Here is an 18376-nt window from a genome sequence, read left to right as displayed (position 1 = left end):
TTTTATGCTATGTTTGAACAAGTTGTGCATAATATCTGCTCAAAAAATGCATCAATGTTTTCAAATTTACTTAAAATAATTGATATTTATTAAAATTGTTTTTGTCAAAACTTAATATTAAACCATAATACATTGAGATAGTATGAGAATTAGATTTTTATTTTAAATGTACACACAATTTTAATTATACTTTAAAGTTTAACATAAAGTTGTGTTTCATAAAAGTATTACTATGCAAAATATATATGTAGATATTATTAATAGGTTTTGTGACATATAATTAGTAGTAAATGAACTACAAAACAATTTAGAATAATAAATAATAACTTTTTTATTATTATTGTTCTAATACAATTTAGAGGTAATTTAAATTAATCAAGTTAAACTCAAATTATTTTATCATTTAATTTTGATTCATTTTCTAAAGATTAATGGTGAATTAATTGACAGAAAATAATACTCAAATATTGTAATTATATTTTTTGTTAATATCTAGCTTTGTAATTATTTATTACCAACCATTGCTTATGATAATTTTTTTGAGTGAATTTAAGTACAATTTTTGTAATTTATAAGTTCTTAGAAAATTAATACATTTTTTGATAAAAAAAATTAAAATATTTAGCAGTATACTGTCTTTAATTATTATACTATTAATCTAGATAATGCATAAGTAATAATTTTATTTCTAAAAAAATACTATGTTATTCAATTAAAATATAATTTAAAAAATTAAAACATAATATCTTGAGTAATTTCAGAATTATTATCAAGATAAAATCAGACATTTTTGAGTAACCTATTAATATATCTATCCATAATATTTATTAGATATTATACATTTGGACCAATAGTATTTAATCAAATAGTCCTTGTTTCAGATCACTCAATAATTTTGTAAGTCTAAATATTTAATTATATTGAAATCTATGCAACCAAACTATTGAAGATTTATACCTAAACTTTAAAATTTAGGATCTAAAATGGTATGATATAAACAGTTATCTATAGACATGCATTTATAAATAAGTGAATAAGAAATTAAAACTACAATTGAAAAAATACAAAACTATCGATTGTCTATCAGTACTTAGTTGTTTAATAATATAAAATATACATTTTAAATTATAATTGATGACGCTCACATTTATATGCCAATTACCAGAGTTTGTAATGAGATTTGTAAATAGTATTTAGCAAATGTCAAATAATAAATACCATTACACATAGAAGTAGATTAGCGTTTTATAAACAGCACAATTGTTACAAATAAAGCAATACTTATACAGTCATACACAATAGACTTAAGCAGAGTTAGTAATTTTTTCAACTAGTTAAAGTAAATTAATTTAGCATAAAATCTAACTGAGCTATGATATAAGTTTCCCAAATCTATCCTAGTTTAAAGTTGTTTATTGAAAATAATAACTAATGTAAGATGTTAGTTTTTGTTAAATGCTTAGTTAAAAATATAAATTAAGAAGCCCATTTGTTAAATTGTAAAGCATTTCATTATCTTAATAAATAATTAAATACTAATTACATTGGATTTATAAATTATATAATAAATAGCCATGGTTTAAACGATGGTTTATAGAAATTAATGTAAGAGATTGATAGGAAATATTATAAAAGAGGTATAATCTATTATAGAAAAATACTAAATATTAATTAAACAAAACAGGTTTTTAAAATAAATAAAAAATCCTTAAGAATCATTTATTATTTTTATTTATACGATTAGATTATTTATTTAATGCACTAAACCGTCTAAACCCAACTCTCTTTAAGTTTGCTCAGTGTTGTTCATACACTACAAGTTACAACTTACAACGCATATTTATTATTTATTATTTATGGCGTTGAACAATGCCAATGATATCATTAATACTATTTAATACATAGTTTATTCTCTGTGATAACAAACAAACAAAGTAACAAATAACCATATATTTGTAAGTGTAACGTTTTAATATCAATTCACACCTTTTTATTTAAAGTTCAGCAAATAATTAACTAACGGCTAACAAGTGTAGATAGTAAAACACTTAAACGGCACATAAGTCATAAAAATAAAAATTATCTATTATTATGAATTTATGTGAATAATATAAATTAATTATAGTCATTAGTCAGCGGCCGTGGCGTCTGTGCGATGAACAGCATTCCGACGGTTATCAATGATAATTCATAAGGATGATAATGACGATACGTGTGGCAACACTGTATGACGCTTATCACGGCTAATCAGCGATTTACTTTCTTCCGCACACGTCACACGCACGTAACAATGGTCCATTCATTTATTCATTATCTCCAATCCCCCAATGATTCTGGAACCCCCCTTCCCACGGCCGTAGATATGAATACATAATATTATTATTATTATTTATTGTTATTGCTGTTTCTCAGTAAGTTCGACTGTCCGAGATCGTGGTCGGCGGCGAGCGACGAGAGATAGAGAAATCAGCCGTCGCGATCTCTAAAAATCCGGGATCCCGGCGGCGAGTCGTCGGCCGCGGCGTTACGTTTGACGAGGCCGACTCTGCGTAGACCGCCGTAATCGTTTCTTCTTCCACGGTCGGAGCTACACGCCAGCACGGGAATCAACGGACCCTACACCGCCACCCGACCACCACCACCTGACCCCACCAATCATGACAATTTCGGTTCATAACAATTATTATTGTAATCGCAACGATGTGATAAACACACACACACACACACACACGTCTCTGTGATTTCGTAACGTTATACGTATACGTGGATTACACACACACACATATATATATATATATATTTATAGTATGTGCTCATACACGATACATATGTATTAAAATGTGTGCGTATGTGTGCGCGCGCGCGCGCGTGTGTGTTCGTACTTCCATAATCGATTGTTAACGCGAATAATTTTTCTACTATTCCATAGAATTATTATTGTTGTTGTTGTTGTTGTTGTCGTCCGTCGCCTTTGTCGTGCCGTTTTCGCCGTTGATGTTTGACGTCTAAGTGTAACGTCACAGTCGTGTCCGCGTCGGCGGACGCGCGACAGCCCACCCGTCAAAGTACAGCCGACTAAAATGGCCCAAGCCCGAACGCGTTGATCGTCACCGGGCTCGACGAGACGAGTGTGGCGCGTCGAAAACACCGTTGGTGTTTGCGTGCGTTTGCATGTGAGTGTTTGTTTAGGTCCCGGCCGTCGGGTACTGGGGATTAATCCCGGTGTCCCGGTCGTTCCTAATCGCCAAACGCGATCGTGTTTTATCTACGAGCCTAACGACTCGTTGATAAATAACAATAATAATAATAATAATAATCTTTCAGAGCATGACATATATCAACAACGCAATCATGTTGATAGAAGAAGAAGTCGCCGGCAACATGTCGAACAAACACAACAGCAAGGTTCAAGACAAAAATATATGGAAATCGTTGCGGACGCACATTTTGTCTCGTCGCGAGAAGAACAAACAAGGTACGTTTTCCGCGGTCTTTATTGATACATCATGTTGTTCTGCACTGTGCTCGGTAGGTTTAGTTATTGTTGGGTAGATGTTTTGTGTTAGGTGCGTGCATGCTGCCATGCAATGAAAATCGGCCTGTTTGTAGACGATGAAAGCAAATGAAAAAAAATAAAATTTACCCAAAATTAAATATTCAAAATACGTTTTGGCCCTGTGCCAGTTAATAAGTTGTCAAAAATATTCTTAGATGTGGTAGAGAGAATCAGTTACCTAAATAAATTATTGTTTTGTGAAATACTGCAATTAAATCTATTAAACAAAAAAACAATTATTTCTTCTAAATAAGTATTCATGAAATAACCCTAAATCAAAGATTTAGCTTTATTTATTAATTTTCTCAGCTTTGCTCTTATATTTTTTCTCATTGAATTAGTTTTTATTTCAAAAGAACGTTAAATCGTTTTTATAAGGTTTAGGATTAAGTATTATATCCTTTCTTTCGATATCTATTATAACTAAAAACCTAAATTTTAACTGAATCTCATTTTAAATAAATCTAATGAATAATAACAATATATTATTATATTTTCTTTTTTAATTTTTTATGAGTTCTGTAAAAATCCTCTATAATACTAGGTTATAAAAAACTGTTAACTGGTTGTCAAGTTGTAACTTAATATTAAATACAACCAATCGATCATTTCAAATTGGTATTGACTCCATTGCTAAGATTAAAAAAAGTAATTAAAGAGCAGGAGTTCATGGTGATCAATTATAAAAATAGTTTATTTTATATAGATAATTTAGTAATATGTCAATAATTATGACCAATTTGTTAAATATTTTATTTTGATAGAGTTAAATTATGAATAATAATAATGTTTTGATTTTAAGAATATTTAAAAATATGATAATAGTAACTATCTTCACTAGTTTTTTCTATTCACATAAAATGATGTAAAGAAAAAATGTGATATTAAATTTTATTAAATATGCACCTAATATATTTAAAAACATACATTTCTTATTCAAAATATAAATGCAACAATGCAAGTAAATTAGATAATGAACATATTTTACAAATATATCTATTTTGATAAATAATTTATTGCCTCTTAAATTTTAATAAAAAAATATATATTTTAGAACTAATTTTTAATAATCTATTCATTTTTGACTAAATTAGACTTTATTTCCATTTTACTATTTTAGATAGATTTACGGTAGGAAGGTAGAATTGATAGTGTAACAATATTTTTCATTACATTTTCAACTTGTCTTCCTCTTGAATATTATGATTCTTTTTTTTTTTTTTTTAGTTAGTAGATTGATTTAACATTTTTATTTAAGTAGAGTTATTCAAATGTTGTTTCTCATAATTTTATTGTATGTTTGACCTATACCTATATGATTGTTTTTATTATTTATTTAGTTAATTTTTTACAAGGTTATACAAGTAAAAAATATTTTTATATCCACTATTTTTTGTAAAAGTTAGATTTAAAAAAATAAAATAATAAGATTTATAGTAGTTATTTTATACTATGAATTCTTATTTTACTTTTGCAGTATATACAGATTATTATATTAAGTATATAATCATTTATGCTGTGTAGCCATAACAATTTATTTCACATTAATCATGTTTATTTAAATTTAAGCTGTTAAACGTATAATTATTTAATTGCACCAGGTCCCTCATCTATACTTAAAACAATTTTTACTTGTTTAATAAAAAATTTTATTTTCTAAAACTAATTATATATTATATTTCACTCTTAGTTTAATACAGTAAACTCTTGATTATTCCTGGAATAGGGTTGTACATCAACCATAAATAAGTAAATTCTGCAATTAATCTACTAATATAAATTTAAAAAAATAAATAGTTAGGTACTTATTTTTTAATAAAATGTTGTAACAAAGGGTTACATTGTCCTGCTTTTCCAGATATTGAATGAGCTTAATGTATCTTGGAGCTGTTTAATGTTTCATAAGTTATTACTCACTTGCTTTACTACATATCGTATCTCATCATTTTTTTTTTTTTTACATTTTGAAATCATATCTAATTGTTTTATGTTTTATTTAATATTTGTTCATCAATAAGATGCTCTAAGCTTGGAGCATTGATGTCATAATTAATCCACTTATAGATTTTATAAAATTAGCTAAATCAAAAGCTAAGACTTAATTTTTCTTTGCATACTCTTTCGATATATTTTCCACATTTAGTAAAATTTTATTTTTTTATATTATGATTAATGACTGATAATAAAATGCATTTAACGTACAAATTACAAATTGTGTTATCGGGTTATCGCAGCCCAATTAAACCGATTGTGAAATTGTAATGATTTCATAATAAACACTATTTTTAATACATCCATAGTTCCATGAAAGACTACGGACAATCAAGAGTCAATATTACGTATAATAATATTATATAATATTTTATTTTATTGATTAAGTCACAAACTAAATCTGAAAAACTTGCGGTTTGTCAGCCTTTATATCTATCTAAGGATATTTATAATTTATTTATATTATGCAATTAACTTTTTTTTCTATTATAGTCTAAATTCAGCAAATTTTTATCGCGCCTGCTATAATTTTATTTTTAGATAATTATGTTGGAATTTCAACAATTATTTTAAGTTTGTCGATGATAATAATTACACGTACCTTAATAAATTAGACCTTTTCATCAATTATCATATTTATTAATTATTATCAATAAAAACTTACATAGTTTCATATTATGTACATATATACATACTTTGATTTAGTTCATATTTAAACACGTGTTCTTGAACACATTTTGTTATACATTCATATTTTATAATTTAAATGTTAATATTTTTAATTTTATACACAAATAATAAAATGTACTCTATATTTTTTATCCAATTTCTTTTAAAATTTCTAATTTTTAGTTCTTTTTTGACAATCCAACAATACTTTTCTTTATTTGTTGGATTATCACGGCTTTACTACTGTAATAGTAAAATCATAATTTTTGGTTTAAATAATAAATACGCATCCAATTTTGTCAAATAAAATGCTCTTAAAAATTCGCCAACTTTTTTTTAATAATTTTGAATTGTTTTATAAACAATTTGTATATTTTTTATTTAAAAAATTTTTCTTGAAAATTGTATTGAGTAAACATAGAAAATGATAGTTAAAGTAATTGTAGAGTTTTTCGAATTTCTATGATAAATATTTCACAAAATATTAAAAAAACATTTTACGATAAATCATTATTTTATGTGTAATATTACATATCGTTAATATTTGAACTTAATCAGTCTATCGGTCTTACAAAATATAAATAGCTCAATTTATGTTTATAAAATGCCATAATGAATTAGATAAGAAATGTCGGATCTTGGAATTGCATAAAAAAAAAAACAAATAGACTGCGTAAAAGTATTTTTTTTAATTTATTCATTTTTTATCGATTATTTTAAAATTATTAGCGACAGACAAAAAAAAATATTATGATCAATAGATGTTCATCTTTTATTGTTCAACTCGGAATATAAAGTGATTATAATAATAATTTAACAATATTTACTATTATTATTAAATCTATTAAGTATTTTATTCAGATATTATGAAATAATTATTTTTGGCATTCTTGATTGTTAACTCAAAAATCTGATTAATGTTTTCCTTTTTTCAAATAAAAACAAAAAAAAAACGATCATTTTCCAATTTATGCTTTAAGACGTGATTATTTTTCCTGTAGTAATTTTTTAGTATAGTTAATTGTTATTGCCTCACTTGACTATAAATAGTATAAATGTACAACATTATTTAAATCAAGACAAAATGGTTGGTTTGATAAAGTCAAAATTTGTCTTTTAGAAAATTTAATATTCTCGTAAATATGTATTTAAAACAACTTAAAGTCATTACAAAATAATTAAAAAAAAAAAATTGGTATAGTTGTATGTAATCTACCTCATACTTGCCGCCTAGCATGCATCTAACTCAGTGGTTCTCAATATTTTTTTCCATCGCGGTACATTATTATTAGTTATTATAAGTCACGGCACGCTTTGGATAAATATTAAATATTATCTACTTTCCAAATATAAATGGTTTATTTATATATGTATAAAGTTCAACTTTTTGTGGCACTCCTTTCAAATTTCACGGCACACCCTTAAGGAAACACTGAATTCTAACTAATCATTCCCAATGATGAATCACCGGCGACGTCAATTTTATTAAACTTTATCGTAACGGTCAAACTTCTATTATATTAATATAATATTATAATATAACCTAGGTCTGGAAATAAACCTTATTATATTAGATAATCAGTTTTAGCTTGCTCAGTGTAGTATAATTTACTATTATAGGTATATTATATTTAGAATTAGATTAAGATGTAATCGAATGTGTATTATTGAATAATTTTTAACTAGGTGATTATATTTATATGTATTTTTTATTGTATTACATTTTTTTTTTACTCTTTTTAACGTCAGCATATATTTTTAATTTTATATTCCCAATCACTAATTGAAAAATTTGAATCTATCAAAATCAAATTCTAGACAAGTAGCTTATTAATATTATATACAAATATTTAAAGTTTTGGCTAGCAAAGTAGTAGACCAATATTTTGAGGGGTATCCCTGTTTATTCCTTAACACTCATTTAAAGTTCAAATACTTATATACTCATAAACTACTTATCAATAATTGAAATACTTAAAAATTAACAATTTTTTAAAATAAAGAATTAAAAATGCTTTTCTATAATAAAAAAGATAGTAAATACATTTTTTTTTTTTTGTTGTTATGTGGTTTTTATTAACTTAAAATAAAATAACTAAAAATATATTCAAGACATTTATCATTTTTGGAATAACAATTGTCTTGCATTGAATGGATTACCTGGTATATATGTAATATGTACTAAATATTTAAAAAAAATTTTAAATTGAGAGTTCGTAAAATATTGTAATGTAATAGTATTCATAATACATTTTAAGACCTAAAAATTGAAACACTATAAAAAATCAACTTACAAATATCTACATTTTCTTTAATTTTTTTGCTTTTCTTTTCATATTACTCGATAAATACATTCACTTCATTGTTATTGTTTTATCAATAACAAATCTTAAATCATAAAATAATAAGTAGTGTAAGTAAAATATATCAAGTAAATAATTTTGTTTTAAATAAATGATTAGATTAGAAATTAAATTTTTTTTTTAATAATCTAATACATAACTTTTTAAATTAAAAATTATAAATATACAATTTGAATTAGAATTATATTAGAAGTATAATATGATATTATTTATTTTTAAAAAATAATAATAGTAATTACTAATTTAGCTGTTGGATAAATCTGAAGTTCCAGAAACATGGGATATAAATTATGGATTAGTTAAGACAATATTAAAACACAATTTTCATTGTAATTTATAACTATTATAAATATATTATGTTTACGTCAACAAATGTTTTGCAAAAATGTTAGAAATTTCTGGTTATAATATTTTAATTGTATAATTAGGTCCTTAAAATGTATGCACTTAAAATCACTGATCTATGACACAATAATGTTTTCTTTTAAAGACATTTTTATATTTTTTTGTTATTCTTATTTTTTGCACCATGACAATAATAGATAATAATTAATGCAATTTAATCATATTTATAATCATTTATTATAACTAAAGTTTCACCTGTTTGTTTATAATTATTAATTACTATAGACTAGTTTACTAAGAAGAAATAAAATTATACTATCAATATATATTTTTTTTAGAAAAAAGTGTTAGAAGTAATAGCTATGAAATTTCAATAAATTATGGATAATGTCAAATAATTCTAAATTCTAATGTATTATTATTAAAAATTATACATCTAGATTTTGAAGAGCCCTCACTAATATTCCACAAATAAAGCCTAATGCTCCCTCCCCTTTAAGCAGTACTACAAAAAAATATTTATACTCTAGCTTAGTGTATCTCAGAGGTCACCAATTAATATTTTTTAAGGGCCACATTAGGGATCTGAACATTTTTTGCAGGCCATCAAAATTTTAAGTACATATTTTTTTTTTAACATATAATGGGTATTATTTTAAAATTGGATGTAATGAGAACATATTATATTATTAAATATGTGTTATTTATTCTTTGTGCTGGATAAAATTTGTTCAGGGGCTGTATGCGGCCTGCAGACTGCTATTTGGTGACATCTGGTATATCTTATTCTATGTTCCTAGATACATTACAGTACTGTGTGTTTTCAATAAAATACAGATAAAGTGTAGATAATTAGTTTTATTATTTTTATTTTGTAATTTAAAAATTATTATCTGTAGAGAATTAAAATATTCATCATATATATTTAATATTTTTTAGATGATACAATTTCCAAGGTATTTTGGCATTTTTTGTGTTTGTTTTTTTAGATATTAAAGTTATTGCATCTTTTCTTATAAACGTTTTCAAACATTTTTATGTTCCATCAATCAAGTTTAAAAATTTTAAACAAATTCAAATTTTGAGAAAGTTTGTAAATATCACATGTATTAGCAAATGTATACACATCATATTTTTTACATTTGTCATGTGTCTAGTTGTATTTATTTATACATATATAGGTGTTTTTTTATTAAAATACTTTTTTAATGAGGTTATTTTCAAATATTTCCCCATATACATACGAGTTATGACTAATTATGACCTTGTTTTTTTTTAGGGAATTATAAAAAGTTTAAAATGGTCATTTTCAGTTATAGGTTAAAGTTTTTCTGTTTATGTCTCCCCAAAATTGATCTATTGATATTTATTTTTTAGATCAGAGGTTCTCATATTGTGATATAGAAAAATTACATTCTTTGTAATTATTATTAATGTTGAGACAATGGTGAGCCCTAGTTTATAATTTTTCTATCCAATAATGGAGATGAATGACCATTTAGGAATAGACTAAAATAATTTTATAAAACATGTGTTAAGTAAGACGACAATTTCTTTAGTTTAGATGCATGTAATCAATGAATAATACACATTGTATTTCTTTTATACTTCTTTCCGCCTTAAATTATATATGATAAAAATAAAATTATGTGTATTACAAGTTAATAGTTGTTTATGTATAATTTTAAAATATATTTTGATTAATAGCTGAAGTTGATGCTGAAGTGCTAAGAAAAAAAAAATGTGTAGAGTATCAAAAAATGCAAGAAAACAAATTGTCATTAGCACAGATCAATGGACGTTTAATTCAACTACGAGACAAACGTGATGAACTTGAAGAAGAAAAACGTGCACTCTTAAATCAGTCACAAGCTACTGATGATAGTATGGCAACTGCTTTAGTTGTGCCTAAAACTGAATCTAATTGGTATTAATAAAATCAAATGCACAGTCTTTTAAATTTTATTATTGATTTTTACTTATTTATCTTTTTTATTCGTGTTTTACAGTGAGCCTATTAACAATAAGACTGTAGTGACCAACAATATCAATAATTCTGTTGTTACAAATCATCGGTCGACCCCTTTACTTCAACAACAACAACAACAACATATATTTAGACAACAGACTACAGTAGTTAATGCACAATCTGGTGCAGGATCTCCTGCTGCGGGTAGCGGATTAAGCCCATTGGCGCAACAGCCTTTGATTATGCACAATTCCAGTACCAGTAACGCTGGAAGTAGTAACCAAACATTATTAGTTTGTTCGCCAGCCACAATAAATGCTGCTGCAAACAATCAGAACAATAATGTGACTCGTCCTACTATGTCATTACCAGCTTCTTTATCTAGTACAATGAGTTTTACAAAATTTCCGCCGCTGTATAGCAGTAGTACCACTCATTTATTAGCGCCGGTAAATTAAAATTTTTAATCTAATTTAAATATGTTTACAATGTAAGTTTCTTTTTTAAACCACTACATTATAATCCCTAACAGATTTATTAGTATACAATTCAAGTATTTTGTTATTGATTGTATTTATCTAAAATATTTTTCCTCTCAATTCACTCTACTTTATAGCTAACATTAACTTATAACAAAATAAATTTTATAAATTACCTACATTCTAACTTCCTCTTTAATATTCCATTGTTAATATTAAACATTTATAGTTTATACTTCATATAAGTTCAATTAAAACTTTTATTTTTTTATTTATTTATTTATTTATTTTTTTTTTTTTGTTCATTTAGAATGTTGGAACCAGTAACAAAATGGGTAGAACACCATCTCCGCAACCCCAAACTATACAGCAACAAAACTATCAACAGCCACAAATTGTTGTACCTTTCCCTCCATATAAGCCAATAAATAATAGTGGTAGCACCACTAGTAATTTAAATTCTACTGCTCCAGTTTCCGTTGTAAATAGCATAAATCAGTCTTTGGCTACTGGAACCAATAGTAACTATCCTAGTAAGTGTTTATGACAAAAAAAAATATTTTTGTACACATATATAATATTTAGATTGTTTCACGTTTTTACATCAATATGATAGTAATCATACAATCTTTGCCTTTTGAAGAAAATTTAAAAATATATGATATCTATGTATTAAATGCTCAAATTTTTAAATATACTTTAATTTAGTTGAAAACTCAAATAGACGTGGAAATAGAGAAGACACTACACAGTCATTTAATAGAAATGTTTGGATTAACAACAACTGCAACAATACTAATAGTAAGAAGATTTATACAATTTTTTGATTTTTTGATGGTATTTCTTGATTATTGGTCATGTTTTCTAATCTCTTTTATTGATTAATAAAAATTGGATTTTAAAAACTTAACTTTCACACAAAATAAAAACAACATTACCAAATTCCCAGTGTCCTTTCTATAGTTTTTCTCTCTTGTACTCTTGTTTTCCTTGAAAGATGGATTTACCTCTTTGTCCTATTAATGCTTTTCCCCATTTTTTAAACTTCTCTACCACAACATCTTTGTTATGAATTGAATCAGTCTGAGAAAATATACTAAATGAAGTGCTAACAATTGTAACAGGTTGTCAAAGTATAGAAAATAGAATGGTATAATATGTTGATAGCATATACGTGCACCAATTCCATTAATATTCTTACTGTATTAAAAAAAAAAAATTCTTAAGATATAACAATTTTTGTTTTTAGAAAACACACAGCCAAATGTCAGTAATTATGGATCATTTTATCAATCGAATTCTACTACTGCAGTTAATTATTGTGTCAATAATGGCATGTTGTCTTCAGCTCCATCACTATCTTCAGTAAATACAGTATATAGTTATTCTGGGCCACCACCGCCACCACCTCCACCACCACCACGAACAGAATCGTCCAACAGTGGCAATTTAATCGTGAGTACAGCTGGTGATCATGGAGCTCAACAAATACCAAAACCTCTTTCTTCTCATCAACACCATCAACCTCATCATCATGCACACTCCCATCCACCTATGTACATGAGCCCAGGCATTCGAAACCAAACTAGTAATCACACATGTATGTTTATTGTGAACATAAATTTGTTTGAGTAAAATGGGCATTTTAATGGTTGTTTTATTTTTAATCAGATCACCCAAAACCACCTCATAATGTCTATCCAGATGATAAGTTGGCACCTCCTCCAGCATCTAGTTTTTATCAACAACAAGGCAGTAGAAATATTCATTTATCAAATACTACGACTGTTACGTCACAACCACATCAGATGGTATGTTTAAAACTTTAAATTAGTTTCACCTTTAAATAAACTTGCTAGTATTTTTTTTTTTTTGTTTTTGAACAGAATCAAAAACCACACAATGTTGGTTATCCTATGCGACATCCGACAGCTGCATCTCCAGCTTCTCAACTATCTCCAGCAATTATTCAGTCGTCTCAACAACACGTGAGTATTGTATAATATTTATAATATGATGATATATATAGTCTATTCGGAATGAGATCGTACCTCGGCGGTCGATTTCTGCACATGGGCATGGCTTTGTTCCACAGCGCTAGCCTTACGAGCTTTCGTGGTAGCATCTGACCGTCGCGAACGAAAACTGGTCGCCGCTGAGGTATGATTTCATTCCGAATAGACTATAGTATCTATTTAAACTAAGTATATTATTATGCTGAATACAGCTATTTTTTAACTTGTTGATTTTACTTCATTAATTTTGCATTAGACCATATTCTTTGTTATTATTTTTGATCAGAATTTTTGGTCATATCAACCGATGATAAATATAATTTTATTAATGTAGTAACTTTGCTTATACATTTCTTTTAATCATAATTTTATAAACATACTTATTGTTCAATGTTTTTCTTTGCAGCGGATTAAGTATAAAATAGTATTATTTTGTTATTTACAGGCCTCATATACTGTTCCGACAAGTTCAGTCACAGGGTATTCAAATAAACCGCCTGCCACTGTTGCTTCAACTACCGATATTCCTAGATATCAACAACCATCACAAACGCCAATGTCTAGACATGAATAATATTTGTGTCAAAGATAAATCTTGATAGCTGACGAAAGTTACCCAGATAAAATGAAATTTGGTGTATATTGATGTATTGCTTAGTTTTAATACTCTTTTAAACACACTTTGTATGAATAATACTGTGGTGTTTGTTATACAATATTATTACAATTATATATATATATTTTTTTGTACTTTGTAAATTTAATGACACATAATTTTTTAAGTTGTTTTATATACACGAGGGTATTCAATTATAATATTGACATTTGTATGTATAAATATGATTTTTAATTATAACTCTTGATATAGTTTAAATATTTCAATTGTATAACTAATTAAATTATTTAATAAACTGATTGTTTAATTTGGTTACTTAACGCTACTTTTATTTCGTCGGATCCCAAATGACTCCCATCTATTGTTTGCTTATTTTCAGACAGTTTCTATCAAAAAAGGTTTTACAAACGGGTAAATTCCAAAACGGGACTCCCATCAAAAAAAAAAAAATTTACAAATAGATATAATTGTAAACTCTACAATAATTATTAGACAACATGCCTGTCTGATCAAAAAAAAAAAAAAAACAAGCTTGTCGAAAAAATTATGTGTTGTATAAAACCGGAATGGTTTAGGAATTAACTTAACTTTTTTGGACGGGAACCGTTTGGAAATTGACTTTTTTGTAGAACGGGAGCCAAATGGGCTACAACCTTTTATTTTCATTAGTACTTGGATTATAATTTAATACATTCTTTTCGTCAATTGAATTTTACTCCATTATAAACTTTAAACAACTAATGAAATTCTGAAATTTTAAACTAACCTAAACATTCTATTTTAAAAAGATGTATCTTAAAAAATAAATATTAGACTAATTTATAATTGGAGTATATAAATAATAAAATGCAATAAATTTGAATAGGTAAGATCTATAAAATAAATTAACTAAAAATTCATGTTTTTTTTAAATATAGTAAAACGTTTTGTAAATTGTATTTTTCAAAAATTAATATAATACATTAAACAATCATTCTAGTTTATAATAAATAACAAAGTTCAATGCAATGGTTGTTCAAACCTCAACTGCATGTAATTTGAATTTCCAGGTTCTTTCACAAAACCCATTGAGCTATACCAATTCACGTAACTATCTTTACATTCCAATGAAATCTTGTAACAATTTAGGACGCGTGACAGAGCAATTAGACGTTGAACAACACTGTAATAAACAGTTGATTAAAGTTAGTAATTAGTTTGAAAGTTCATAATATAATACATAGACAAACACATATGAAATAATTGTATTATTTACTACAGTCAAATTTTACAGCTGACATTAATTCTGAAACTAGATGGTAATTTAGAAAATATAATAACATTAATAACTACATGTATATCAAAATAGTAAATATGAGATATGTGTATGAAATATGGTAAGTCTAAAATCATAAATGATAAGAGTGTTATATATTTATGTTATTTTTTAAATGTCTCCCAAATATAATTAAATAGTAGTTAGGATATCGAGTCTTCAAGATAAATTCTGATAACTTGGTTTAAATGTCAGAAATCTAACAATTATAAAATGTCTAGTTTTATTTCTACATTTGTATAAGAGTTCTCATTGATTGAAGTTTTTATTAGATGAAAAAATTGTTAAGACTGCTTACATTTTTCCAAAACGTTGTCCTCTGCATTTAGAGTTGACAACAATGTCTTCAATTCTACCGCGCTGCAATTTAAATGCATAGATTAATAATGTATCTCACAAGTCAGATACAACAATTATGTCTAACTTGTCCACATGAGTGTATGAACTTTTTTTCAATAGTTAGCGAACCAGACGCCACAATGCAGTTTTCCTCAGTATCTTCAACAACGATTATGTAATATGTACCACTGTTTTTCTTCATCATATCAAAAGTGTCTAGAAAAAAAAAAAAAAACACAATGAAATGTCATAAGCTAATAGTGTAGGAAGAGCATACAACAATCACACTAACTCGAATACATCTGCTGAGTGACGTTTCCTGTCACAGTCAGTTCAGACAACAGGTCCAAGTATCCTACGACAGAACGAAGAAAAAAAATAAGTACGCTTAAAAAGGAGAACGTATTGAACTAGAAAACACTAGTCGTGTACCGCGTCCGAAGTCGGTCAAGCACAGGGGTCTCAGCCGGTATTTGCAGCCAACGTCGTCAACCGACAGTCGGTTGTCTCCTGTCGCGTCGTCGGCGGCAGTGGCGGCGGCCAGCGTGCGTGGATCGAACAAGTAGTCGACGGCCATCGCTGTGGGGACACGAGACGAACAATAGGACAACAGTAAATAAACGGCGAAACGGCGGCCTCGGGCTAGCCAGCCAACACGTGTTTGTGTTGCGAGACGTAAACGTACCGCGGTAAGACCTGATCGGCAGCGACGATCGTTCGTGCCGGCGTTGACGAGGATCGATGACGACGGACCGTCGGCGGTGAAACGGGCGCGAGAAACGGCTCTTCTACCTCCACGCCACCGCTACTCGGACTCGAAATGCTATGCGAGTCGCGCATTCCTCGAAACTCGGTCTCGCGTTCGTGCGTTTTACTATAACTATATTTCACATCTTAGAGGCCGTGTTTAGCTTTCACCGCCAATGCTAACAGGTTATCAGTTATCACGAACATTTAGAACATAATGATAATGATAACAATAATAATAATAATAATAATAATAATTATGTGCTGTCACGAGCTTGGCGGCGGCGGTGCAACTCGCAGAGCAATAATTATTATTATTATTGTGTCGCTTGTTGGCGGTGCGGTGTGGCGAGGTGGTTCGGAAACGCGTACGTCCATTTTATTGGGCCGTGAGTCGCATTGAGTTGGTAGTTTTCGTTCAAGGCGCGCTTACGCGTGTGCCCGCACGACTGCTGCTCAAGCCGACCTTGCGGTGACGATTACTATGGATTGATTGTGTGGTTTATGGCGGTCGCCAGGAAGACAGTAACTGACTTACGACTTATCCGTCATCACAATCATACGATATTGATAACACTGTTCAAAATTTATTCATAATTTTATTATTGTCATTCATGTTCTGTATGACTCTTTCATGTTCACAGTGTTCACGCGCATCCTAGTTCAGAACGAAAACTAATGACAACAATTCGAAGGTTATTTATTAGGGATTTCGAAACCTAATCGAATTTTATGTCGAACAATATTTTAACGGAAGCCATTCTAACATTTTTAAAGCGTGTAGCAAATACTAAATAGTTCTTCACCAGTTGAACTTTCAGCTGTTGTTCACCCGTTAACCGAGGATCACGTGTTATTATACACAAATAATTTTAATTCAAGTAACTAAATATTTCAAAAATATCAACCAGGTAATTAATTTATATTTTAATCTAAAGTTATAATTGTTAAAACGTTACAACACTGATTGTTAGTTGACGGTTGTTGCAATATATAATATTATAGCCTATAGGACATGAATAACTAAGTATGTAAATAAGTACTGTACTCTCGATACTGGAGTACACTTGCAGTACTTACACGAACTAGATCATTTAAAAACTAATTAAAAACTACATTAAGCTAAAGTTTTAATAATGGTTATTTAATTGTAATTTCAAATTACTCAAATGATTCAGATAGGCATCTACGTGAATAAAATTCGTCGCGGTTTCAAATTCCGATTGAAACATTATTTCGATTCTGTAACTTATTCTGTAACTACTTAGTTGAGTACAACTGCGTTCCCAAACAGATAATAAGTAAAAACAAGCTATTACGTCCGAACATTTGATCATAAGTTTGAAGCTTTACCATGCATTGTTTTCAATAGCAAATTGCGTTAAAAAGTGACAGAATAAAAATAAAAAAATAAAAACGTATAAGTTGAGTTGATTTTAATTCATTAAAATACTTAATACAAATATGTTTTTGTAAGCAAGTTTATGTATGTCTAAATAATTACAAAAAAATCAGTAAAAAATTGTGTATTCTTCCCCATTATTAAAACGTATTTAATTGCACCACTAGCACTATTATAATACATCTGAAAAAGTCTCATATGTATCACGTATACAGTTATATCTACTATATAGTGTTTACAGTTATATATATACAGTTGACTCGATAATTCGAAACTTTCGGTAATTTAAAGTAAATGCTCGTTTTCTTGAAAATCTCGCGGTAATTCGAATAAAAACCATACATTTAAGTACCTACACTCAGTAATTCGAAATTTAATTTTAGGAAAACTGTTCACTAAAACGTAACGATTCGAAGTTTCATCCGTTCAAAATATATTCACCAGACGTATTTCTTACAACCTTTTTCGTTGATAATTTACTTGGTATACAATCGTGTAGAAATTTAGCTAATTATTTTCGATAACTATAGAATTATTATCATAAGATTTCTATCGTAAGCATTTTATTT

The 18376-nt window shown here is 27.7% G+C and overlaps 2 protein-coding genes across 3 annotated transcripts; one reads left to right on the top strand and one right to left on the bottom strand.

Moving 5' to 3' along the window:
• Positions 1-2446: 2446 nt before the first annotated feature.
• On the top strand, positions 2447-14170 carry LOC112592769 (dual specificity protein kinase splB-like). Of its 2 annotated transcripts, XM_025336917.1 has the most exons (10): positions 2447-3173; positions 3325-3475; positions 10633-10852; positions 10935-11343; positions 11684-11906; positions 12082-12174; positions 12623-12973; positions 13045-13184; positions 13260-13361; positions 13834-13962. In XM_025336917.1, exons 2-10 carry the CDS (start codon positions 3328-3330, stop codon positions 13960-13962), a joined length of 1815 nt encoding a protein of 604 aa, XP_025192702.1. In that variant the 5' UTR covers positions 2447-3173; positions 3325-3327. The 2 variants fall into 2 exon arrangements, with proteins under 2 accessions (XP_025192702.1, XP_025192703.1); XM_025336918.1 differs by lacking the exon at positions 2447-3173 and having other exon boundaries at positions 3328-3475; positions 13834-14170.
• A 761-nt stretch (positions 14171-14931) lies between these two features.
• On the bottom strand, positions 14932-16761 carry LOC112592768 (probable glucosamine 6-phosphate N-acetyltransferase). The gene is made up of 5 exons (XM_025336916.1): positions 16091-16761; positions 15951-16013; positions 15744-15874; positions 15618-15679; positions 14932-15166 (listed from the first exon to the last, which is right to left on the bottom strand). The coding sequence occupies exons 1-5, from the start codon at positions 16233-16235 to the stop codon at positions 15004-15006; spliced, it is 564 nt and encodes a 187-aa protein (XP_025192701.1). The 5' UTR covers positions 16236-16761; the 3' UTR covers positions 14932-15003.
• Between the last annotated feature and the right edge of the window lie 1615 nt (positions 16762-18376).

The sequence above is a fragment of the Melanaphis sacchari genome, unplaced genomic scaffold (genome assembly GCF_002803265.2).
Source record: "Melanaphis sacchari strain LSU unplaced genomic scaffold, SCAv2.0 Contig1923_pilon_pilon, whole genome shotgun sequence".
NCBI classification, from domain to species: Eukaryota; Metazoa; Arthropoda; class Insecta; order Hemiptera; family Aphididae; genus Melanaphis; species Melanaphis sacchari.
This window is presented reverse-complemented; position numbering and strand designations above follow the sequence as displayed.